The following is a 22,249-nucleotide window of genomic DNA, read 5'->3' on the forward strand; positions in this document are numbered from 1 at the left end:
GCTGGAAGAGAGACGGGGCACGGGTGGCCCTCGAAGAAGCTGCGATGGAAGAACTTCAAAAAGCTGGTTGGGGAGATGACGTCACGCGATTGACAGCCTGGGCGCTCGGCCTGCTCGAGTCTTCCCTCATCATCATCACTCATCCACAAGATCCTCAGCACATCGCCCGGACGTCGTATGTGACAGAACATGATGAGTTCTGCCCAGGAGAATCCTCGGGGCGATATTTCACGATTTGTTCAGAATGCAGACATACCGCATGGTGCCAGCATGTCGCTGCGCCGCCCCTTCCTTCGAGCTTCAGACAGCACACTTCCGGACAGCACACTTCAGACAGCACACTTACATTCCCAGCTCGATGGCTGTTCTTCTCCTTGCCATCCTCGCACACTTTACAACCAGAGGGCTCGCGGAGGTTGACCGCCTTCTCTCACGTCCACCACCACCATGCTCGACCTACTAGTCCCCGTAGTCCTTGCCGTCTTCTCCTCCTGCGCCCTCTACTACCTCGCTTATTGTCCGCGCGTCCGACCTCCAGGCCCCCGCGGTCTACCCATAGTCGGTAATGCCTTCCAAATGCCACGCGGCCACGAGTGGCTGCGTTACGCCCAGTGGGGCGCCCAATACGGTGATCTATGTCTTGGCACCGGTCTCCTACCGGCTCCTTCTCATCAACGTATTCAGGTCCCTTGGTCTACCTGCGTTTGTTCACACAGGATGTATATGTCGTCAATTCTCCCCACGTCGCCTCCGAGATTCTCGATAAGCATTCCTCCAAATCTGCCGACAGACCGCGGGCTCAGTTGATGGTCGGGGAGTTGTGAGTTTAACCCCCCCAGTACATGTAGTCGCGTCAGATCCATCTCACACCTAACAGAATAGGGTGGAACAAAGGCGTCGCTTTTGCTCCCGCTAGCCCCCGCCACCGCGAGTATCGCAAACTCCTCAGTACCTCCCTCAACACCAATGCCGCCCGCCGCCTCTCCCCTCTCCAGCAGTCCTCGGCGCTTGATCTCCTCAAAGCCCTACTCGACAGTCCTCACGAGTTGCGCGACCATATACGCTCCTCAATTGGCAACAACACCGTGAACATCGTCTTCGGCGAACAGATCTCCACACCCGACTTCGACTACATCGCCCTTGCCGACGACGCACACTACAAGTTTGCTTTGGCTGCTACGCCGTATCGTTATGCTGTCGACTTCTTTCCGATGTGTAAGCTTTATACCACCATCTGTCCTTCCGAAGAGCTGACCGTCCTCCCAAAGTGAAATACTTGCCCTACTGGTTCCCTGGTGCCACTTTCAAGCGCCAGGCCCGTCAGTGGAAAGCGGAGCTCGAGCATCTAGTGTCCACCCCTTACAACACCGTGAAAGAACGCGTAGTGAGTAAGCTTACCATCTCACCACCCACGCTACGCAGCTGATGTTTACTTTTGCAGACCCGCGGTGTCGCATCCCCTTCATACGTCACGAACTGCATAGGTGATGCATCCGCAGACAATCTCGCCATCGCCAAGGATCAAGCTATCATGTGGACGGCTGCGAGCCTCTACACCGGGGGATCCGATACGGTAAGAGCAGCAACCTCCTCGGATTATTGACGTCTCCACTTATGGTGTCCTCGTTCATCAGACTATCGCGGGCATTCTGAGCTTCTTCCTCGCCATGACGCTCTATCCGGATATCCAGCGCAAGGGACGGGAGGAGATCCATAGCAACATCGGCACCGAACGTCTCCCGACTCTCGATGACAAGCCGTCCTTACCGTATATAGAGGCGATGGTGAAGGAGGTTCTGCGATGGAACAGCATAGCGCCGCTTGGTAAGTGACAGACCTTGCTGTCCCGCTCTCTCTCGTCACTGACCATTTTCCAGGCCTTGCTCATCGCACGACCGACACTATTATCTACAAGGATTACGAGATACCGGCTGGTAGTGTCCATCGTCGCTCGCTATCCCTGACATATTCAGTAGACTGACCGCATCTTCAGGCTCGACAATCATCACGAACGTTTGGTGAGCCGTCCCCTCCCCCTAACACATCTTCGATCCACCTCTGACCAGCCGAGCACTCCAGGGGCATGATGCACGACGAGAGCGTCTACAAAGACCCGTTCACCTTCAAGCCCGAACGCTTCCTCGGACCCACGCCCGAGCACGACCCCACAACGGTCGCGTTCGGCTTCGGGCGCCGCGTGTGCCCCGGCTCGCACCTCGCCCTCCAGAGCCTCTTTATCAACATCGCGCTCGTGCTTGCGACCATGGTGATCGAACCGGACGGGGAGAAGCCGGATGTGAAGTATACGAGCGGGGTTATCAGGTGCGTCACGGTTATTGTTTGCGATTGCCAATGGGGCTGGCTTGTGTTGACGAGTCGTGCGTGGGCAGTCAACCGGAGCCGTTCAAATGTCGGATTCGGCCGTACAGCGAGGCTGCGAAGGAGCTGATCTTGCGGGGGTCTGAGTAGAGCGTTTTCTTTCGTTTCGTCGGTGTGTAGAATGGTTTGGTTTCTTGATGATCATGGTTGCTTTGGCTGGATGGTGTCGATTTGTGTCGCCTGGCGAGTCGAATTCGTGTGAGTACATAGCTTACCTTTAGTTGTCTCTTTCGTTCATGGAGAGGTAAGACCGTTCTGTTCCTGGAGTTGATCATCGTTTTGTCTGACACATCCGGACCTTCCAGGTAAAGGCCGAGTTGACATGCGCAGCGGCTTCTAATGTTGGCCCCCCACCTGGACCTCCTCTCGACAGCGACATGCTTCTACGCGCTCCAGCCATCGCCTCTTTGAGTCCGAAGTTCCCCCACAGTCCCCTCCTCGTCGTTCCACAGCTCGGGAGTCCGGTCCGCATCCGTCGTCGCTTCTGCAGACGCAGATGCTTCACGTGGGATGTCCAAGCACCCATCATTTGTAAACCCTCTCCAATCAAGCTCCCGACTCCCGACTCCCGGCTTGTCAACTTCTTTCCCTCGTTCCTCCACCATCCAGAACATTAAGGACGATGGGGACGTCCGTCGAAGACGAGAAGACGAGCAGCGTCGTCGCTGATGGTCCTCAGGCTGCTGACGTCCACGATGAAGTACCTGTGACGCCGGCTTCACACGCGCAACGGTGGTTCAAGGCCACTACGGAGTTTCTTGCGCAGTGGGGAATCGAAACGAACGGGTACGTTATCTTTCGTGACAAGTTCTCTCTCTTGCCTGCTGAGCCACTGATGCGCTCTTTCTGTAGGATTGATCCCATCCTGCCTGAAGACAGGACGGATACGCGGCTGTACCAGATGTTCTTCGTGTGGTTCTCTGCGAACATCAACATCCTAGCGTGCGTGTTCCGAGTCATCGCTGCGATGCTCAACACGAAGCCGCCAAGTGGCGTGTGACTGCTCACTGCTGATAACCACTTATTACTTACTAGCTTTGGCACGGGCACCACTGGGCCTGCCTTCTTCGGCCTCGGTTTGCGGGACACGCTCCTGATCATCCTCGTCGTTGACGTCATGTAAGTCCCTCTGCATCCCACCATGCATGGGTGTCCCACTCGTAAGCTCACCGGCCATCGCAGCTCTTGTGCCATTCCGGCGTACTTGTGAGTCCCTGTCCACCCTCCTGTGGTCGACTCAGATAGTCGTCAAGTCTGAACTCGCTATAGCGCCGTCTTCGGACCGAAGCTGGGGATGCGCTCGATGGTGCTCGCGCGATATTCATGGGGGTAAGTACGCTCCGTTACCGGCCTCAGCCAGATGGGATAACCACTAACCACTAGCACGCGTACGCAGGTACTACGGATCGATCATCCCCAGCGCCTTCACCGTATTCTCCATGCAGGGCTTCTTGATCCTGAACTGCATCATAGGCGGCCAGACGCTGGCTAGTGTGTCTGACCACCTCAACGATACCCTGGGGATTGTCATTATCGGCGTCATCTCCCTCGTGGTATGTAGGCCATCTCTTCACCGTGTTTCTCGCACGGCAGCCTGAACTGGAACTGTGGATGGAATTTGCAGGTCACCTTCTTCGGCTACAAGGTCATACACTGGTGAGCGGCTCCTCTCATACTCGAGGAGCTTTGAACTCACAACTCGTGCGCGGGAACGGGCAGGTACGAGACGGTTGCATGGATCCCGAGTGTCATCGCGTTCATCGTCATGCTCGGGACTGGCGGCAAGCATCTCGGCAGCAACATCCCCGCAGGCCCGCCAGCCTCCGCCGCGTCCGTTCTGTCGTATGCGACCACGGTCGGGTCGAGTGTCATCAGCTGGTGCATGATGACGCCAGACTATGGTGTGTATCACACCGGGAAGGCTTCTAGGTACGTGCCACAACCCCAACGCCCAGTTGTGTCCTCCTTATCCTTAGTGTCTCTGACCGGGTATTCAGCAAGAGAGTGTTCCTGTACAGCTATGCAGGGTTCCTCGCCGCGAGCGTGAGTGTGCTGTTTCTCCCTCTGTGCAAGTCCTTGAACTACGATCATGACGTCTTTCCCTCTCACAGCTAGTCGCACACATGCTCGGGGCGGCTTTCGCAGCTGGAGCTCCAGCGGTACCCTCATGGGAGGCCGGGTTCGACAACGGGAACAGCATCGGCGGACTCGTCGAGGCCGTGCTCTCCCCTGCAGGCGGCTTTGGCAAGTTCCTGACGGTGCTCGTCGCGCTGTTCATCCCCAGCGCCTGCGCGCCGACGATGTACACGTTCGCGTCGAGCTTCATGACCATCCACGCGTGGTTCGCGCGGGTGCCCCGCTACGTGTACACAGTCGTCTCCGAAGCCATGTACGCACCCGTACTGTACACGTGCACTGCGAGCTGCGTTCGCTGACGCAAGACCCCCCCCCCTCTCTGGTCCCTGCAGCCTCATCCCGGTAGCGATCGTCGGCGCGGTGCACTTCTACGACACCTTCGTGGACATCCTGAACGTCATCGGCTACTGGAGCACCGTCTTCGCCGCCATCGTCATTGTCGAGCACCTCGTGTTCCGCAAGAACGACTGGGGCCGGTACGACCTCGCTCAGTGGAGCAACCCGCGGGAGCTCCCGCCCGGCTTTGCGGCCGTTCTGGCGTTCGCGTGCGCGTGTGGGATCATCGTGCCGTGCATGGCGCAGGTGTGGTATACGGGCCCGATTGCGGCTGCGGGGACGGGCGATATTGGGATTATTGTGGGGTTTGTGCTGGCGGCGGGGGTGTATCCGATTTTTAGAGCGGTGGAGCGGGGGTTGGCTCGTAGGTAGCTAGACGTGTCTTGCTAGAGTGTCACTCGGCACCTTTTCTTTCACTGACTGTCGAAGACAGCGTAACTTGCATCAGGCAATTTTGCATGGCAGGAGATATTAGCATGAGACGATGCCTAGACAGTAAGCATTACAGGGGGATAGAATAGACGACGGCACACCCTATGAGCTCTTTTGCACAACACCCTCCTTCGCCGCCGCCTCTGCAGCCGCCGCGAGCTCCTGCTGCACAATCTGCTCACCCAGCGCCTTCACCTTCTCCGCCCGGACCTGCTCATCGACACGCATGTGGCCGAGCACGCTCTCCATCGTCTTCTGACCGACACCAACGGGCGCCCTGTGCCACTTGACGGCACGCATGCCGACCCCAGGGGCGATGTGCTTCTCGAGGTACTGGACGAGCATGTCGACGACGTCGGGGTGGGCGTCCCAGGCCTTGACGACGCGCTTGTGGGTCCTGCGCTCAAAGTTCTCCTGCGACTTCTTGTGCACGAAGGGCCCGCGGAGGACGGTCCAGAGGCGGCGCTGGGTGGGGAGGTGGACGGGCTTGGAGAGGGGCACGCCGAGGGCGGAGGCGGCGTGGCTGGCGAAGTGGACGAAGAAGTCGAGCACGCGGGGGTGGTAGGAGCGGAAGTGGAGGGTGGCGGCGGGGATGCCGTGGGTTTTGGGGAGGTAGTGAGGGGCACGCACGCTTCGCCCGTGCACGACGCTTGCTGCGTATGCTGCCTCGGTGAGCTGTTGCTGGGGCGCTACTGGGGTCGCTGAGGACGATGCGCTAGCGGCAGCAGGTCTGGGGTATTTTGGTCAGTCGTCTGCCTTTGCTGTGGTTAGTGTCTGAGCGTACACGGCGGTTGTGCTGTTGAAGCGAGCCCATCTCTGGAGTGTCGAGGCGGCAGATCTGCACGAGCGGGCGAGCATGGCTGGTGGTCGAAAGAGAGCTGACGGGCGTCTACACGCGCGACGCGGTCGCGTAGCTGAGCGCCCCGATCGCATCGAGGTCGAGGAGGATTCGCCCGAGTCGCGTCAGACAGTGACTCTGCGCTGGCTGCCCTCGCTCGCGACTGTGTGCGACTTGTCTGGACATCTTCGCGCGCGGATGCTGGCCTCGAGGGCTGTTGCGGGACGGATCCCTCGACTCGCCCGCACAGTTCTATCGCGACATCTGATAACATCTCCCTCCAAAACTGTCGAGTCAATCTCGCAAAGCGCCGAGTGCTCAAGGCGTACTCCCTCGTCCTCTCGCGCCCGCCCCTCTCCCCGTTTCCTCCACACTCATCCACCCGCGATGTCTCTGGACACTATCACGGCGTCGCTCTCCAAGCTCTCCATTTCCCCCGCGGCCACCGTCTCGCACGCCGCGACGAACTCCCCCGCGTCCTGGCGCGAGGCACTCGAGGGAAGCTCAAGTGCTCCGAAGGACTTTGAGCTCATCAAAACGCTCGTATACAAGCCCAAGACGGCCAAGACGGCTACCCCTGTCCCCGTCTTTGTGATCGCGCGCGAGACAACGGACGTGCCATCCGGAGTGCTGGGGAAGACATTGAACCTGAAGGATCTCCGTCTTGCCTCCGAGGACCTGCTGAAGGAGTTCTTTTCCCTGGATAAAAACTCTCGTAAGTCATTCCCGGAGTCCAGCTATATGAGTGGATATAGATGGAGAGTTTTACTATATTGGCTTGCGCTCCGGCTGGAAGGCACTCGCATTAGAATATGCCCAGTTACTGATACGCCTCCGTAGTTTCTCCCCTTGCAATTACCGCAGAGACGTACCCGAAAATCACCACCGTCATTGACTCTACCATTGCGACCTCGTCAAAACCTTTCGCTGTCCGCGGTCTCTCCTCCGACTCGACCCTCTTCCTCTCTGGCAAGGATCTCCATGCATACGTGAAGCAGTTCGCCACCGACGGAGCGCCCACCCTCCACGAGGTCGAGATCGCCTCACTGCAGGCCACCGCCGATGAGGCTGCAAAGACTGGTGCCCCTGCGAAGAAGGAGAAGGAGGACGCGAAGATCGAGGGTGCTATCCAGATCGCCATCGGTGTCAAGAAGGAGGTCGACTTCCCCACATGGTACACGAACGTACTCATCAAGGCAGACATGCTCGACTACTACAATGTCAGTGGCTGCTACATCCTCAGACCGTGGTCGTATAGCATTTGGGAGATCATTCAAGGTAAGTTTGTCTTTGAAGTGCTCTCCTTGACTCAATGCTTATATCACGTTCAGAATGGTTTAACGAGAAGATCAAGGCGATGGGTGTGCAGAACGCCTACTTCCCCATGTTCGTGTCGTCGAAGGTCCTTGAGCGAGAAAAGGACCACGTCGAGGGCTTCTCTCCTGAGGTCGCATGGGTCACACGAGCGTGAGCACGGTAACCTACTATCCTGCATTCTGCCATTACTCACCGGTATCTCAGTGGAAGCTCAGATCTTGAGGAACCCATCGCCATCCGTCCGACGTCCGAGACTGTCATGTACCCTTGTGAGTCCTGGCCGTATGCTCTCCATGCTAATTCGGTCGCTGACTCTAAGCCAGACTACGCGAAGTGGATTCAGAGCCACAGAGATCTTCCCCTGAAGCTTAACCAGTGGAACTCTGTCGTCCGGTGGGAGTTCAAGAACCCGCAGCCCTTCCTCCGCACACGCGAGTTCCTCTGGCAAGAAGGCCACACCGCGCACCTGACTAAGCCCGAAGCTGACAAGGAGGTACTCGAGATCCTCGAGCTCTACCGCCGAATCTACGAGGAGCTCCTCGCCGTGCCCGTCATCCCCGGTGTCAAGTCCGAGAAGGAGAAGTTTGCCGGCGGGCTGTACACAACGACCGTCGAGGGCTTCGTCCCGACGACCGGGCGCGGCATCCAGGGCGCGACGTCGCACTGTCTCGGGCAGAACTTCTCGCGCCCGGAGATGTTCAACATCTTCGTCGAGGACCCGAACGACCCCTCGGGCCAGGGCAAGACGTACGTCTGGCAGAACTCGTGGGGCCTCTCGACGCGCACGATCGGCGTCATGGTCATGATCCACGGCGACAACCAGGGCCTCGTCCTCCCCCCGCGCGTCGCGTCCGTGCAGGTCGTCGTCGTCCCGTGCGGCCTCACCGCCAAGTCGACGAACGAGCAGCGCAAGACCGTCAACGATGCGTGCGCCGACCTCGCCAGCACGCTCAAGAAGGCCGGCATCCGTGCGCAGGCTGACCTCCGTGACGGCTACACCCCCGGCTACAAGTTCAACGACTGGGAGCAGAAGGTCAGTTTCATCCGTTTCCCGTGCCCCGCTATTTCGAGATATTGATGTACTGACACGCACTGCGTAGGGTGTCCCCCTCCGCCTCGAGATCGGCCCCGCCGACCTCGCGAAGCAGCAGACGCTCTCCGCGCGCCGCGACACGGGCGCGAAGGCGCCGATCCCGCTCGCGGACATCGCGACGACGGTGCAGGGCCTGCTCGACACGATCCAGGGGGACATGTTCCAGCGCGCGAAGGACGTGTACTTCTCGCGCCTGCGTGAGGTGCACCGCTGGGAGGACGTCGTGCCGACGCTCGACGACAAGTGCGTCGTCGTCATCCCCTGGTGCGAGGAGGAGGCGTGCGAGGACGACATCAAGGAGCGCAGCGCCAAGGCGTGAGTGTCCTTTCTCTCTTTTGTTATTTCAACTTTCTTTCCCGAGCTGACGTCTGACGGTGCGACAGGTCTGAGCCGACGGACGAGCGTGCGCCCTCTGCGGGTGCCAAGTCACTCTGCATCCCCTTCGACCAGTCGCGCTGGCCGAAGATCGAGCCCGGCGTCACCAAGTGCGTCGGGTGCGGCAAGGACGCGAAGCGCTGGACCATGTTCGGCCGCTCGTACTAGACGGCTTGCAAGTTGCCAGGGTCGGAGCCATATCCAGGGGACGCGGCGCGGTACTTTGGTGGTAATAGTAGTAGTAGTAGATATATTCAACATGTACGTATATTGGGGTCGTTTGTCGATGCTGTCGCTGTGGTACATAGGCCGAACAAGATCCATTCATTGCTCATCCGCTGCCGTTCAGAACACTGTGGATCTCCCCGCCAGCAATCGAGTCTACGTTGCCGACAACTGTGCATTGGTCTATCTGCCAGATATTGCCCTCTCCACGGCCCGGAACACAGGGTACAAAATAACAGCCAGTGCAAACCCCACCAAAATCCCAATATCTCCTGTACCCGCACGTGCTACTGGGCCTGTATACCACACCTGCGCCATGCAAGGTACGATGATCCCGCAAGCACATATGAAGGCGAGGACTGCCGCAACTCCCGGAGGAAGCCCTCCCGGTTTGCACCATTGTGCGAGGTCGTATCGCTCCCAAGCGTTCTTGCGGAAGACGATGTGTTCGGCCATGACTATAGCAGCGAAGACGGTGCTCCAGTATCCTATGACGTTCATCACGTCTACGAACGTGCTGTAGAAGTGCGCCGCGCCGACGATCGCGACCGGGATGAGTCTGTGATGGACATGGCTCAGCAAGACGTATCGAAAGGGCGGCTTCAGTTGGGGTGGAGAGGGGGGGACTCACATAGCTGTGGAGACGAACGCGTATACAAAGCGGGGGACGCGAGCGAACCAGGCGTGGATGGTCATGAAGCTCGACTCGAAGGTGTACATCGTAGGTGCGCTTGCGCTCGGGATGAACAGCGCGATGAGCACTGTTAAGAACTTCCCGAACCCACCCGCCGGGGCGAGGACGGCGGCGACCAACCCGCCTACGCTGTTGCCGTTGTCGAACCCGGCGTCCCAAGAAGGGACTGCAGGAGCAGCGGCTGCGAAAGCTGCGCCGAGCATGTGACCGCAGAGCTGGATGAGTCGGAACGTCAACGAAATGGAATGATGAACACGGATATCGAGGACCGCTTACACTCGCTGTGAGGAATCCGGTATAGCTGTACAAGAATACTCTCATACTGGGACTCCCTTATGAGCATCTGGAGGAATACGAAGACTTGCAGTGCACGCACCTGGATGCATGCCTACTATGGTACACTCCATAATCGGATGTCATGATGCACCAACTGATGACAGTCGACGCGATTGTGGTCCCAAAAGACACGATCGCCGCCGCAGAAGCTGGTGGGTCGGGCGGAATGTGACTACCCAGATGTTGTCCTCCGACTGCAAGCATGACGATGAAAGTGATCGCGCTCGGGATCCACGCGATCGTTTCGTACCTGTCGAGGTACAGATGAGTCGTCGTAGTCAGGAGAACTTCCCTGGACTCTCATACTACCCACCAGTGTATGACACGGTAGCCGAAAAACGTGACCTGAGTTACGTTGGCACTCTAGTCAGGTTGGATGGACACCTCGACGACTTACCACGAGCGATATGATCCCAATAATCACGATACCGAGGGTATCGTCCAGGCGATCGGAAACACTCGCCAGTATTTGACCGCCTATGATACAGTTGACAATTAAGAAACCTTCCATGGAGAAGACGTTGAATGCGCTCGGGATGGTAGAGCCATAGTACCTGAACGGCCGCAGTTAATCGCGTGAGGGTAGATTATGCGAGTCGACGTGCGTACCCCCATGAATAGCGTGCCACGACCATTGACCTCATCCCGAGCTTAGGACCGAAGATGGCACTACTCCCGGATGGCAGAGTTAGCCTCTACGAGTGAGTCACAGACGGCGACCAACGTACAAGTACGCTGGGATGGCGCAAGTGCTAGTACGGGTGCCATGGTCAGTCCAATAATAATACGTGACGTGCAAATCTCACCACATACATCAGGTCAACGACTAGAAGGACCAGGAGCGAGTCCCGAAGGCCGAGTCCAAAGAAGGCAGGACCAGCAGATCCAGTACCGACCCTGTTCACGAACGACTCGACTCGATAGACCTGAAGCAAGACCGAGATCACGTACGACAGAACATTGAAGTTCGCAGAAAACCACACGAAGAACATCTGGTACAGCTTCATGTCTGTCCTGTCCTCCGGCAGGATGGGCTCTATTCTATCAGAGTGGCTGTGGTAAGTATCCAGCGCAAACAGAATACAACGATGAAAAAGGGTACCCCTTTGTCTCTACTCCTCGATGTGCCAAGAAGTCGGTAGCTGTCTTGAACCAGCTTCGGGGGGCGGCGGTCTCACTGACACTGACGTACTCATCGACGACCTTGTCTGCCTTCTCATCCTCGACGGACGTGCCCATGGTGTAGTCGTGGTTGCAAGGAAGGTGTGTAGACTGATGGCGCTTTAATAGCTGGTTGTAGCTAGATTGAAGGTTTGGAGCTCAGGCGACTGCGTGAGAATCGAGACCTTGTGAGACCGTTTTCAGAGGCTTGCCAGCATGCATTGAGCGCGTCGATAGTGCGAGCAATGGTGGAGGCGAGGAGGAAACAATATCCGCCTTGCCGATGCTGTGTACTTGGAAAGGCCAACTTGCGGGTGTCTCGATTCGTCTTGGGGCATGCATCTGTAGGTAGGGCGAATGTCTCGTCATGGAGTACTGGAGACGAGAGACCACCTGAGTACGCGCGCTGACAGGGATTGTCGTATGACCAACCCACGACGGCGATTGAGGGCTCCATGGAGAGCTTCTTCGTCGAAAGGATGTTTACCTGCCGCTTCAGGACATGTGAGTCCGACGAACGCAAAAGACAGCCCCTGGCCTTGAAGCTTGAAGGTTTTCAATGGCATGCCCCAAGAACCAAACCGCGTCTCCTAAATCAATGTGCAGTCAGTCTCACCAGACAGTAACTCGGCCACATACCAGCACACCGACCAATACCTGCCAAGCTCTGTCAGTCAGTCGTAACCTCAACCTCGAGCCTGTCTATAAGGAAGCATTGCGATGTATATACACACGATGTATGTGTTATGCGACTCGAGATGATTAAAATGCCTCCGATCCGGTTCGTACAAACCGACCGCAAGTCCGTGTGCGAAAAGCAACGAAAGGGAGGCTACCCATGGTATAAGCTATCGTACAAGCAGCAGCCAAGAAAGTGTTCAATGGGGACTGAAGACAAAACATAGATGTGTCGTGATATAGATCGTGTCGGTCATGCCTGCACGGCTTCCTCGGCGAGTTCAGCCCGCTCGCCCTGGGGTGTCGGCGCGGTATCCTCCAGCATGCAGTCGGTATCCTCGGCGAGCTCCTCCTCTATGGCCTTACGGCCCTCCTCAGTGAGCTTGGGTATGCCGGTCGAGATATCGGGCTCGAAGTATCTCGGACCAAACCTAACGCAGAATTAGAAAGTGCGTTGAGAATAGCATCGGAAATGCACGTACTGAATACCCTTCCGCTTCCTCTCCGCGGCATCGTCTCGCTGCTTCTGCTCGATTGCGAGCTTGTGCTTAGTCGCCTCGCTATATTCCTTCGTCAACAATCTGCTCGTGACGTTCTCCCACAGCTTCCTGCTCTCGTTGGGGTGCTGCTTCTCCAATGGCCGCACATTCTTCGGGATGACATGCAGCGTGGAGATATCGAGGAGCGTCGCGTACTCGCTGTCAGACGCATCGACGCGTTTCCAGCGAATCCGACCGCGCCACGACCCATCGAAGACGGCCAGCACACGATCCCTAGGGACGTGCTTAACGCGCGTCCACTCCTCGTGCGACGTATCCGTCGGGTCGTACTCGTGAATGACTCCCTCTAACAGGAAGTGCGCCTTGCCTAGCCACGACTCCTCCTTGTACTCGATAACCGCCCGAAGCTTCTTGCCGTCCTTGCCGCCCGAGCAAGTGATGATGGTTGAGTCGCCGACTGTGACGTAGAATGAACCGCGCAGCAATCCATTGACGGAGGCCACAGGGTGCGTGATGTGGTATAGCTCCCCAGCGCCGTCGCCGCCCGTTATGCGGACGAAGATGCCCTTGTTGAACGAACCAGGCATCACCCGCAGGGTCGTGCCGGAGACCTTGGCAGATATCTGGTCGATGCCGGTGAGCTCGAGGTGACGGCTGGGGCACACAGCATGGTATGCCGAGACAGGGGGGTGGTGAGAGACTTGTTCCGTGACATAGACAATCCGGATGCGCGGTTTATCCGCAGCAGCCTCGTCGCCCTCCAGGAGGTCAGCGGCACCCGAGGCCTGGTCGTTTGCGAGGCTAAGGTCCGACATGCCCGCCTCGAGGTTGGTCTCGACCAACTGGGGAGAGGTAGTCGGAGTAGTCTTGGCGGTGGTCGACTGGCCACGAGACAGGAAGCTAAGCCCGCTGAACCCGCTCTTCGCGCTGCGGCCGCTCTTGACGCTGGCGCTCGAGGAAAGCGACGGGTGTATCACGTCCGGCGCAGACATGGCTGCGGAGGAAAAGAAGTATGACGACGAAGGCGCAGGTTCAGGGGCGGGAGGAGACACGTAGAGGTACTGAATGGGAGGCTCATTGGGATCTGAAGGATAGTCGACGGGAATAACGTCCCAGTGCGAACGGAAGTGCTCGCCGAGCACCGAGTTGTATGGCTTGCACACCTTGCCTCGCTGCAAGCCAATTCAGGAATCGAACATGAATGCATATAGGGACATAGACTCACGATAAACTTGAGGTCCTTGGAGAACGTGAACCTGAGCACGGCCAGCATACGCTCGAAGGGATCGTCCGAATCATTGATACTGGGCGCATGTCATCGCCTCACGAACGCACACACACAGACAATCAGGCACGACTCACGCTGCGAAGAGGTCCGGACGGTCAAGATAGTGCCAGTACTCGAGGTTCGGGATTGGTTCGAGCAACGATGCGGGCAGGGACAGTCGCCTATTGCGCCGTTGGGTGAGGAGAGACGTGCACCATGGAGTTAAGACGTACATGGCAGCAATATCCTTGACTCCCAGACACTTCTTAACAAGCTGAACGATCATCTTGAGCTTTCCGCTCTCTCCTGTGTCTCCAGAATCGGGAACAGAGATGGGCTGGCCAGGGGCCTCCTCGTCGAGGGGGTTCAGGTCGTTCTTGTCCTGCGAGGCCATCGCGTATATTGGGGAATCAAGGGGGAACGAAGAGAGCAGGGAAGACAACGACGTTGTCACTGACGACGTCGAGTTGAAGAGAAAGAGAGATGATGAACGTGCGCCTGTCGACACTAACTGCTTGGATGCTTAACGAGGCTTTACGCGAAGCCGCCTGATTGCCTCCAAAACAATGAAAAAAGCTGATTCGACCCGGGTTCGAACCGGAGACCTCCTGTGCGCACAACCCTGTACCCCAAGTGTGAGACAGACGTGATAACCAACTACACCATCGAACCGACAGAAGATTGAAAGCACGTTGGTTCATGTCTATGTTTTTGTTGCGCTGTTGCAAGCAAAGTCGTGGAATCGTCAGTCAATGACAATCGGTTCGCCACTTGACCGCAAGTGACTTCATCATGGGTTTCAACATAGCGTGAGCATACCTCAGTTGATCCTATCCGTATGTTGATGTTTGTGTAGGATGATATGTGACTTCTTTCATCCCAACGTTGGGGGGGTTGAGAGTCACATCTACATGCTCAGCGCAAATCTGCTCAAGCGCGGTCATAAGGTATGTCCAGTAGAAGCACCATCCAGGTGGGATTCGCGCTGAATGATGTCAGGTTATAGTTATTACTCACAGCCATCCACCGGATCGTGTGGGCATACGATGGCTCTTGCCATCGCTCAAGGTCTATTATCTGCCGTACCCTACCATTGCATCATCAGCAACACTACCGAATTACTTCGCTTTCCTCCCGTACCTCCGTACCATCATCCTGCGCGAAGGCATACAGCTCATACACGGTCATGCTGGTCTCTCGTCACTGGCGCATGAAGGCATATTGCATGCCCATCTCATGGGCGTGCGGACTGTGTTCACGGACCATAGTCTGTTCGGCTTCGACGACGCAGCAAGTATCCTAACCAACAAGCTGCTAGAAGCAGCTCTGCGTAATGTAGACGCCGCTATCTGTGTTTCTCATACGGGGTATGTGGTTGGCTAGCCTCCCCGAGTGATGATACTAACCAGACGTTAGTCGCGAGAATACTGTACTGCGAGCGAGGATACTCCCCGACATCGTTCACGTCATTCCGAACGCACTCGTCGCCGAACAGTTCAGGCCAGCGCCATCGCCGCCTTCTGGAGATACGAGTAAGACATCATCAATCCCTCATGGCATCATGGAAGTGCTGACTTCGCCAAGTTACTGTGGTGGTCGTATCCAGACTCGCATATAGGAAGGGCATCGATCTTCTTATAGCCACGGCGCCGCGTATATGTTCACTGTTCCCCAACGTTCGCTTTCTCATTGGTAAGGATGTCTCATGGCGCCCAAATTGAGATGCTCATGTGGTTCTGTGATCAGGCGGAGACGGTCCCAAGATGATAGACCTTCTCCAGATGCGAGAGAAGGATCTGCTACAAGACCGCATAGAGATTCTTGGACCTGTTCGTCACAGTGACGTCCGCGACGTGAGTGCATAGGCTAGTTTCCTGACATCACGAGAGTGACGCTTGTCTTCAGGTACTCGTCCAAGGATCCATCTTCTTGAACACCTCCCTTACCGAATCCTTTGGCATCGCCATACTTGAAGCTGCATGTGCCGGGCTTTACCCCGTGTCTACCAGGGTTGGCGGCGTTCCCGAGATCCTTCCAGAGCACATGATCTCTTTCGCTAATCCAGATGAAGACGGTAGGTCCTCATTCGAAATTGTGCAGTTCATTAAATCGTTCCTGAATCTTCAATACATGTCAGATATCGTGCGCGCAATGTCTGAGGCAATACAACTTGTATCCGCTGGCAAGCACGATCCACATAAGGCTCATGAGCGCATCAAAGATTTCTACGGCTGGCGTGAAATCTCGCAGCGGACAGAACTAGTCTATGAGTCGGTCATGAAGTCGCCCCCGTACGATTTCTGGACACGCATGCATAGGTCCGTCATTTCGATTCTAATTGATCATAAACTTACTAACACATCTGCAGAACACTGGATGTGGGTCCTGTAGCTGGCATCATCTTCGCGATCATCCTGGTCGTCGACTGCTTGTTCTTCATGTTTCTCGAGTGGTGGCTGCCCGAGGATCAGCTTGACAAGGTTCAAATGCACTGGACTCCTGAGCGATTTCAAGAGGTGACAGAGACTCGCTGCACGACCGCCCGTCCTCGCTGATCAGTTTCGGTCTCCCAGGTTGCGGACGAGCGCAAGAGTGCAGAGAACTTGTAGCGTCAACATCGCTTCACGCCACGGTGCACTGCAGCTACACCTCTGGCTACACGCCCCGAATCTCACCAACAGAAAGCTCACTTTTTCAGACCATATCATTTGCATATCTACGGGCCGTGCATTGCAGCGCCTCGCTTGCTGATCTTCTTCGTTCAGAACCAGAACTGATGTTCTTCTCCTGAGCGGACTGCTGCGCCAGTGCAACCTCTCCCACGTGCACGTCGCCGCCGCCATAAGCCCATCGCATTGCATCGTTGGGAGCATCCCGACGACAGATCATGAATCCCGGCATCGTGATTCTGCTAGGAACACAGCATGGGAAGGAACCTGTTGTTAATCGATGCTGCGGTGACCTGATGTGATGCTCGTGGGAGGTGAGCGCTGGTCTCTGTAGAGTACATACCTTACTTCTGGCTTGAGCTCGGTTCATGGTCCATAGGTTGTATATTTAGATTATGGAGCATCGTGCACTCTTTGTGCACAACATTCCGCCCCCCTTACAGACCCGAAAGCGACGTCACGTCAAGTTCGCTCGTTGCCGTGTACATCAAGCTCAATGTCCTCATCGCCGTTCCCTATCGCTTCCTCCAAGGTAAGTCCCCGAGTACCATTCTTTCCTTTCCCTTTCCAAATCCATTTATTGTCCCGTTAGGGCCGAGCCCCATGTCGGACACAATACAAACAGTACAGACTACGTAGTGCAAATGACAGAGTAATCTAGAGGGAACAGTGACCCTCAGACGTCCGGAGACGCACCGAGGGGAGGAGTACCATTCTTCAACATTGACACTTCAGTATTGTGTCAGATTGCTGGATTGTTCGTAGAGAGCACCTGCTATGGTGCGTCCTGGTCGTCGTCCATTCATACCCTGGCTCACTATATTGAATGCAGGGATGCTCTTGATCACTGTCGCCTACGGCTTGCGCGTCCTTCTCTGGTCCTGCAACGGGCAGTTCAAGGGTAGGGCATCCATCAGTTGGGTCATGGTCGGGGCAACCCTTGCCATGTTCGTTATCTCGACAATAGAGATGGCTCTCAAAATACGCAACGATCTCGACGCGTTCGTCGATTACAAAGGTCTCGGTGGTGCCACGGGCGCATTTCTCGATGTATCAGACTGGATTCAAGTTGCGAGAACCGCTGGCTACAATCTACAAACCTCCATCGGTGACGGCATTATGGTTTGTATAACGCTTTAATTCTATGCATGACTCTAATCTCTGGGCACTCCTAGGTCTACAGATGCTACGTTGTCTATGACAGGAATTGGAGGATCATAGTTGTACCGGTACTTCTCTGGCTTGTCACAACAGGTCTGCGACTCGTGCTCTCCGGGAACTCCTCATGCTGACATCCCCACCCCATCACTAGCATGTGGTTGGATGGCCCTCTATATGGAGGCGACGTTCGGTACTGCTGAGCGTCTCGTGCCGTTCGTTACCCCCTTTCTAGCTCTCACCCTTGCATTGACAACTATGACGACAGGTACGAGACTCATCATATATACTGACGAGCGATGGCAAGGGAGTTGATCATGCGCTACAATCCATATAGGCATGGTTGTGTATCGCATCCTGGACATCAATGCCGATCTCGTTTCGCACAATGTCTCGCGTGTTGGCGGAGGCCCCAAGTTGACTCGTATCGTCCGCATCCTCATCGAGTGCGGGGCTCTCTACACGATCTCCGTTGTTATTCTGCTGTGCACATTCCTAGGGTCCAAGAATGCTCTATCCGATGTTTGGGTGCGGCCTTTCTGTCCCATTACCCAATGCATTATTGCTGATACTGTGCTCTCATAGGTGGTCCAGCTTATTGTGAGCTATCATGACTTTGAGGACCGCCACCCATCCCAACCGCTAACCTATGCCATTTCCCCGTCAGCCGATCTCCATGATCCTCATCATTATCCGCGTAGACCAATGCAAAGCCGCCGGTACTTCCACCTTCCAGATATCAGCCATCGAGCGACCGATGACCTTCATCGTCGAGTCCGGAATGCCTGGCAGCGACGCGTCCCGGGGCATTACCGTCTCCATGTCTGATTTCCATGGCAGTCAGACTGATACGTCGAATCATGATGTGTCCTTTGTGTAGTAAACCGTCAGGGTCCATTGGATTTACTCCCAATCTTCATACTAGAGCACATCCTCTGCGCGCCCAGTACCAGCGTGTTGATAACGAGCGAACTTGAACCCCCTCTTTCTACATAACGACATCCGCTAGTACATGACCTAAAATGCAGGAGTCTACTGCATGCTTTGCAGCCACTCTCGCTGCTCATACAGCAGCTCGACGTAATCCGCCACACCCTCCAGCGCAAACCGATAGAATACGTACAGCTTCTGGTGGGGCAGCATTGGCAGCATTTTTTGCCTATTCCATATAATCCAGAAATCACCTTCTAACGTATCAATGGTCGAGGACCACTTCCGGAACAACGGCGACATCCCCCTCAGCAACGGCGCGTAGTCGTTGACCTCTGTGACACGTTGTGATACGGCGGCAAGCACATCAGCGCGTGAGCCACCGTCCTCACCGGAGAGCTGGTCACGCCACCGCTGCACATGCTGCGCCTTAGGTGCGGTGCTCTCCAGCGCCAGACGGTTAAAGACGGTGGCCCATAACGCTGTCCACACGAAGGAGTTGAGGTCGTCGATCGGGTTCTGGACGTATTCCTTGTCGTTCATCTCCAAGGCTGCCCTCAACGAGCGCGACATGAACTCGGGTGTTCCCTGTACGTATCGCGATGAACGTCCAATGGTATATCTGCAAATTGTCATGAACTTACGGAGATGGCACCTGCGTGTTCGGAACTGGAGAAGTACGTCTTCAACTCAGCGGCCATGTCGCCGTCGATGAGCAGAGCCTTGCACTCCGTCGACACCCCAAGCTTCGCGAGCGCCTTTTCGAGCCGCTCTGCAGCGATGACAACCTGCTCCAGATATTCGTCTTGCGCGACTGCGCCGCGAAGCTTCATCCAGAAGTGGTCTTCGCTTGATGCCAATGCGCCATGGCCGCCCCGCTCCAACTGCATGTTAGCTATGCCTTGGGTGATCATCTCAGAGTCGTCGGCAATTGCATGGCGGTAAGGCTCGAACAACTCGAGTGTTCTAGTCGGAAATGCCGGGCGTTTGACCGGCTTGTCTAGCTTCACCACGTTGCCGATCGTAACATCACGGTGCAGAAATCCGCGGCCGCCGAGGTTCATGATTGATAACCATCCTACCGAGCGCGACATCATGTTAACCCGATATGTCACATCGAAGGAAGAACAACTCACCAAGAAGAGCGTGCAGCAAGCATTCGGCGAGATCCCATGCGCTCAGGCAATGCTCGAGGCTCTTCCCTTCGTCGGCGGTAACAGTGACGAAAAGAGCCCGATAATCAGGAGGGCTGTGCTGCTGCAACTTCAGCGCAACCAGGGGGTACCACCGATACTTTGCGGAAGTGGCGCTATCAGATCTTGGGGGCAAGAAGATGGAGTTCGAAAAAGCGGCTTTATCCAGGCGGCATGCCTCGAAGGAAACGAAGTGCTTGGGGACCCCGAACTGGCCATCGCAAGTGTTGTACATCTCAGCCTCGATCTGGCGCTTCCCGCTGTTCGGCCACGAATACTTGGCCACTATACCGTGAAGAAGGGCCGATGGTAAAATCACTTCAGAAGGACCTGTGATGTTTGGCGGAGACACATATTGCAGTTCCCGGTCATGGTACTGTCTGGGTTGAATTTTCGCTGGTCATGTACCGTGAGCATCGCTAGTGTCGAACATCAATCTATCGAACGACTCACAAACTGACTGGGTGATCTGGTCGTGGGCAGTCATGGGCTCGGTCTTCGGCCTGGGCTTTCCCCCTGTCCAGGGTTAACTTCATTCCAAAGAACGGCAAGATGACTCACTGTTAAGCGCACGCCCAGCGCGTCCTAGTTGACGAACCGGAATGAGGCTGGGACGAGTTTGACGCTTCGGAACGGCTCGAACCACGAGCGTACCACGACCTCGGACGGAGAGCGAGAGAAAAAGCACTTTGTCTGTGACGATAGAAAGTGCGGTGCCTGCAGAGGGTATCCGGCATTCGACGCCATTCGTGAACATCGGGAGGCCTGCGTCCTCAGGCGTCTGCCAGAGCAGGATCGAGAACATAACCCGCTGCACGTCCCGGCGGCCCTGGATTGTAAGCAGGTCGATTTCGTGCGATGCGGTGAGACCGCCGCGATGATATATGAGGAAGCGCAAGTTGTGGAACTTGTGGTTGACACCAATGACAAGAGAGAACAGGCGCAACGGCATCGCGCTAACCTGCGCTCGAGCATACGTCCCCGCCTGCGTCACTATCCCGTTCCAACTATCCTTAACCTCCACGGCGACAAGGACCTCCATGCCATTGTCCACGTGGTCTGATGGCATGGACCAGTAGCAGGCTGGCTTGGTGCCGGGAACACCGTTTCCAGCCACAAGGTCCGGCTTAAGCGAAGCAGCGCCGTCGATACCATCCTTCATTTCCCGGTCATACGGGAAGAAATTGAGGATAGGCCACCACCGGTCCCTACGTAACTTGAGCTTGAAAGGACCACCGGACGGCAGCTTCCGCCGGATGTTGTCGTAGGCTACGTTGCAATTGTAGACGCACGAGTTAAAGAAGTCGGAAAGGGTAGGATAATTGTCTCTCTCCGCCGACATCAACTTGAACGCTGCAGGCGCGGGCATGGCGCGGAGTACTGGCAGGACAGCGGCCTCGTCGACAAGACAGGTAAATGAACTCAAGGGAGGGTATGGATCCTGGTTGGACCACTCGGGCTTCAGCTGTTTAGGAGATAGCATCCGCGCGACAGTGTCGACATCGAACTCCCAATATTGATCACCGAGCTCAGCGGCTATGGCAGAACGCAAGTTCTGTTGCGAGCGAGGCAGTTCAGAGGACGCTATCTCTGGAGTCTTGGGTTTTGCAGAACTACCTCCGATGCGACGAGGGGTAGCAGGAGCTGTCTGGGGAAGAACAGAGGCATCTGGTGTCGGGGGAGACGGCATGATGATGGTTCAGAATCAGAGATAGTGCACACAGCTCGGCGCGACACTACGTGGGAATGCATGGGAATGTCGTTCCTAAAACGGTTCTCCTCCAAACGCGCGCCAACGACACCCCCTTGTCACAAGTCTCAGCTCACCCAGGCGGTGCTGAATTGCCGCAATGTTTTCCACAACATAAAGTGTAGGGTCTCTCAAAGGTTTGGAACGATTAGCGTTGGTCTGCACAGTGCGCATATGCAAGGAACGCTCTGTCTTCCGTACAGTTGCGGCTATCGGGCAATAATGCGTGCACCCATTGATGAAGGCTGCGCGAACCTTTGGAACCATGCCATGATTTTTGTTTTCTTCGCTTCCAAAGCTTTCCATCACGATTGATGTTGATAGAACAGGCCTTACCTCTCGCGAGTAAACAGCGTAACAGTCTAGTCATCGCCGCGGTAGCGTTACATAGCAGGGCCCTGCCCTCAATAATAACTAGTCTCGTTCCCGCATCAGCATCAGCAAAAACCCAAAAACCTCCGAAATGATTCCAGTGTTTGCAATATTCCACAAGCTTAGAAGTGATTGCGAACAATAATAATCGATGCCGAATAAGTTTCATATCGTAAACTATTGCAATCAGTCGATGAGCTTGCGCCCGATTGTAATTGAAGGACGCCGGCCGTAATAGTAATGAGAGACAAACTCCGGCCGTGCGCGTGGAACGCCCAGCGTCCGATCTCTCTCCTCTCGGCTCCGGTATTGACGGCGACTTGGAAGATATATGAACTTGCCAGGCTCACTTGTCTCGGTCTTCGTGACTTCGTCCTCCCTCCCTCCTAGAGACTGTTGAAGTTGTGGGC

General features: G+C 56.0%; 9 protein-coding genes and 1 non-coding gene across 10 annotated transcripts; 5 read left to right on the forward strand and 5 right to left on the reverse strand.

Annotated features, from left to right (window-relative positions):
* Nucleotides 1-326: 326 nt before the first annotated feature.
* On the forward strand, nt 327-2,545 carry L226DRAFT_530730 (cytochrome P450). The gene is made up of 10 exons (XM_067679925.1): nt 327-628; nt 685-820; nt 878-1,215; nt 1,269-1,384; nt 1,442-1,573; nt 1,635-1,824; nt 1,878-1,934; nt 1,994-2,018; nt 2,080-2,322; nt 2,391-2,545. Exons 1-10 carry the CDS (start codon nt 448-450, stop codon nt 2,467-2,469), a joined length of 1,497 nt encoding a protein of 498 aa, XP_067539417.1. The 5' UTR covers nt 327-447; the 3' UTR covers nt 2,470-2,545.
* Nucleotides 2,546-3,001: 456 nt separating this feature from the next.
* Nucleotides 3,002-5,301, forward strand: L226DRAFT_501212 (purine-cytosine permease; the record flags this gene model as incomplete). The annotated part of the gene is made up of 11 exons (XM_067677818.1): nt 3,002-3,165; nt 3,232-3,321; nt 3,415-3,498; nt 3,562-3,585; nt 3,649-3,708; nt 3,776-3,932; nt 4,004-4,035; nt 4,099-4,308; nt 4,377-4,422; nt 4,491-4,768; nt 4,848-5,301. The coding sequence occupies 11 exons, from the start codon at nt 3,002-3,004 to the stop codon at nt 5,221-5,223; spliced, it is 1,521 nt and encodes a 506-aa protein (XP_067539418.1). The 3' UTR covers nt 5,224-5,301.
* On the reverse strand, nt 5,286-6,339 carry L226DRAFT_530732 (mitochondrial 37S ribosomal protein uS10m). Its single transcript, XM_067679926.1, has 2 exons — nt 6,068-6,339; nt 5,286-6,013 (listed from the first exon to the last, which is right to left on the reverse strand). Exons 1-2 carry the CDS (start codon nt 6,139-6,141, stop codon nt 5,386-5,388), a joined length of 702 nt encoding a protein of 233 aa, XP_067539419.1. The 5' UTR covers nt 6,142-6,339; the 3' UTR covers nt 5,286-5,385.
* Nucleotides 6,340-6,508: 169 nt separating this feature from the next.
* L226DRAFT_456494 (prolyl-tRNA synthetase) lies at nt 6,509-9,074 on the forward strand (the record flags this gene model as incomplete). Its single annotated transcript, XM_067675300.1, has 7 exons — nt 6,509-6,836; nt 6,962-7,399; nt 7,453-7,588; nt 7,643-7,707; nt 7,762-8,471; nt 8,539-8,846; nt 8,915-9,074. 7 exons carry the CDS (start codon nt 6,509-6,511, stop codon nt 9,072-9,074), a joined length of 2,145 nt encoding a protein of 714 aa, XP_067539420.1.
* A 187-nt stretch (nt 9,075-9,261) lies between these two features.
* Nucleotides 9,262-11,612, reverse strand: L226DRAFT_233856 (purine-cytosine permease). The gene is made up of 11 exons (XM_067673119.1): nt 11,264-11,612; nt 11,113-11,202; nt 10,975-11,058; nt 10,890-10,913; nt 10,771-10,830; nt 10,559-10,715; nt 10,475-10,506; nt 10,202-10,411; nt 10,102-10,147; nt 9,763-10,040; nt 9,262-9,690 (listed from the first exon to the last, which is right to left on the reverse strand). The coding sequence occupies exons 1-11, from the start codon at nt 11,398-11,400 to the stop codon at nt 9,315-9,317; spliced, it is 1,494 nt and encodes a 497-aa protein (XP_067539421.1). The 5' UTR covers nt 11,401-11,612; the 3' UTR covers nt 9,262-9,314.
* A 149-nt stretch (nt 11,613-11,761) lies between these two features.
* On the reverse strand, nt 11,762-14,387 carry L226DRAFT_530734 (uncharacterized protein). The gene is made up of 5 exons (XM_067679927.1): nt 14,001-14,387; nt 13,863-13,949; nt 13,726-13,804; nt 12,483-13,672; nt 11,762-12,431 (listed from the first exon to the last, which is right to left on the reverse strand). Exons 1-5 carry the CDS (start codon nt 14,159-14,161, stop codon nt 12,254-12,256), a joined length of 1,695 nt encoding a protein of 564 aa, XP_067539422.1. The 5' UTR covers nt 14,162-14,387; the 3' UTR covers nt 11,762-12,253.
* L226DRAFT_t50 lies at nt 14,345-14,439 on the reverse strand. Its single transcript has one exon. It is a non-coding gene; the product is annotated as a tRNA-Val (tRNA).
* Nucleotides 14,440-14,559: 120 nt separating this feature from the next.
* L226DRAFT_543123 (transferase) lies at nt 14,560-16,322 on the forward strand (the record flags this gene model as incomplete). Its single annotated transcript, XM_067682177.1, has 9 exons — nt 14,560-14,576; nt 14,624-14,714; nt 14,767-15,134; nt 15,184-15,299; nt 15,352-15,459; nt 15,514-15,620; nt 15,673-15,841; nt 15,905-16,085; nt 16,136-16,322. 9 exons carry the CDS (start codon nt 14,560-14,562, stop codon nt 16,320-16,322), a joined length of 1,344 nt encoding a protein of 447 aa, XP_067539423.1.
* A 610-nt stretch (nt 16,323-16,932) lies between these two features.
* Nucleotides 16,933-18,487, forward strand: L226DRAFT_609462 (uncharacterized protein; the record flags this gene model as incomplete). The annotated part of the gene is made up of 8 exons (XM_067686062.1): nt 16,933-16,968; nt 17,183-17,216; nt 17,269-17,558; nt 17,612-17,690; nt 17,749-17,862; nt 17,932-18,122; nt 18,180-18,194; nt 18,262-18,487. 8 exons carry the CDS (start codon nt 16,933-16,935, stop codon nt 18,472-18,474), a joined length of 972 nt encoding a protein of 323 aa, XP_067539424.1. The 3' UTR covers nt 18,475-18,487.
* L226DRAFT_609463 (uncharacterized protein) lies at nt 18,480-21,407 on the reverse strand (the record flags this gene model as incomplete). Its single annotated transcript, XM_067686063.1, has 5 exons — nt 18,480-19,112; nt 19,169-19,602; nt 19,661-20,113; nt 20,171-20,233; nt 20,279-21,407. 5 exons carry the CDS (start codon nt 21,405-21,407, stop codon nt 18,627-18,629), a joined length of 2,565 nt encoding a protein of 854 aa, XP_067539425.1. The 3' UTR covers nt 18,480-18,626.
* Nucleotides 21,408-22,249: the final 842 nt, after the last annotated feature.

Source organism: Lentinus tigrinus, assembly GCF_003813185.1.
Source record: "Lentinus tigrinus ALCF2SS1-7 unplaced genomic scaffold L226scaffold_4, whole genome shotgun sequence".
NCBI lineage: Eukaryota > Fungi > Basidiomycota > Agaricomycetes > Polyporales > Polyporaceae > Lentinus > Lentinus tigrinus.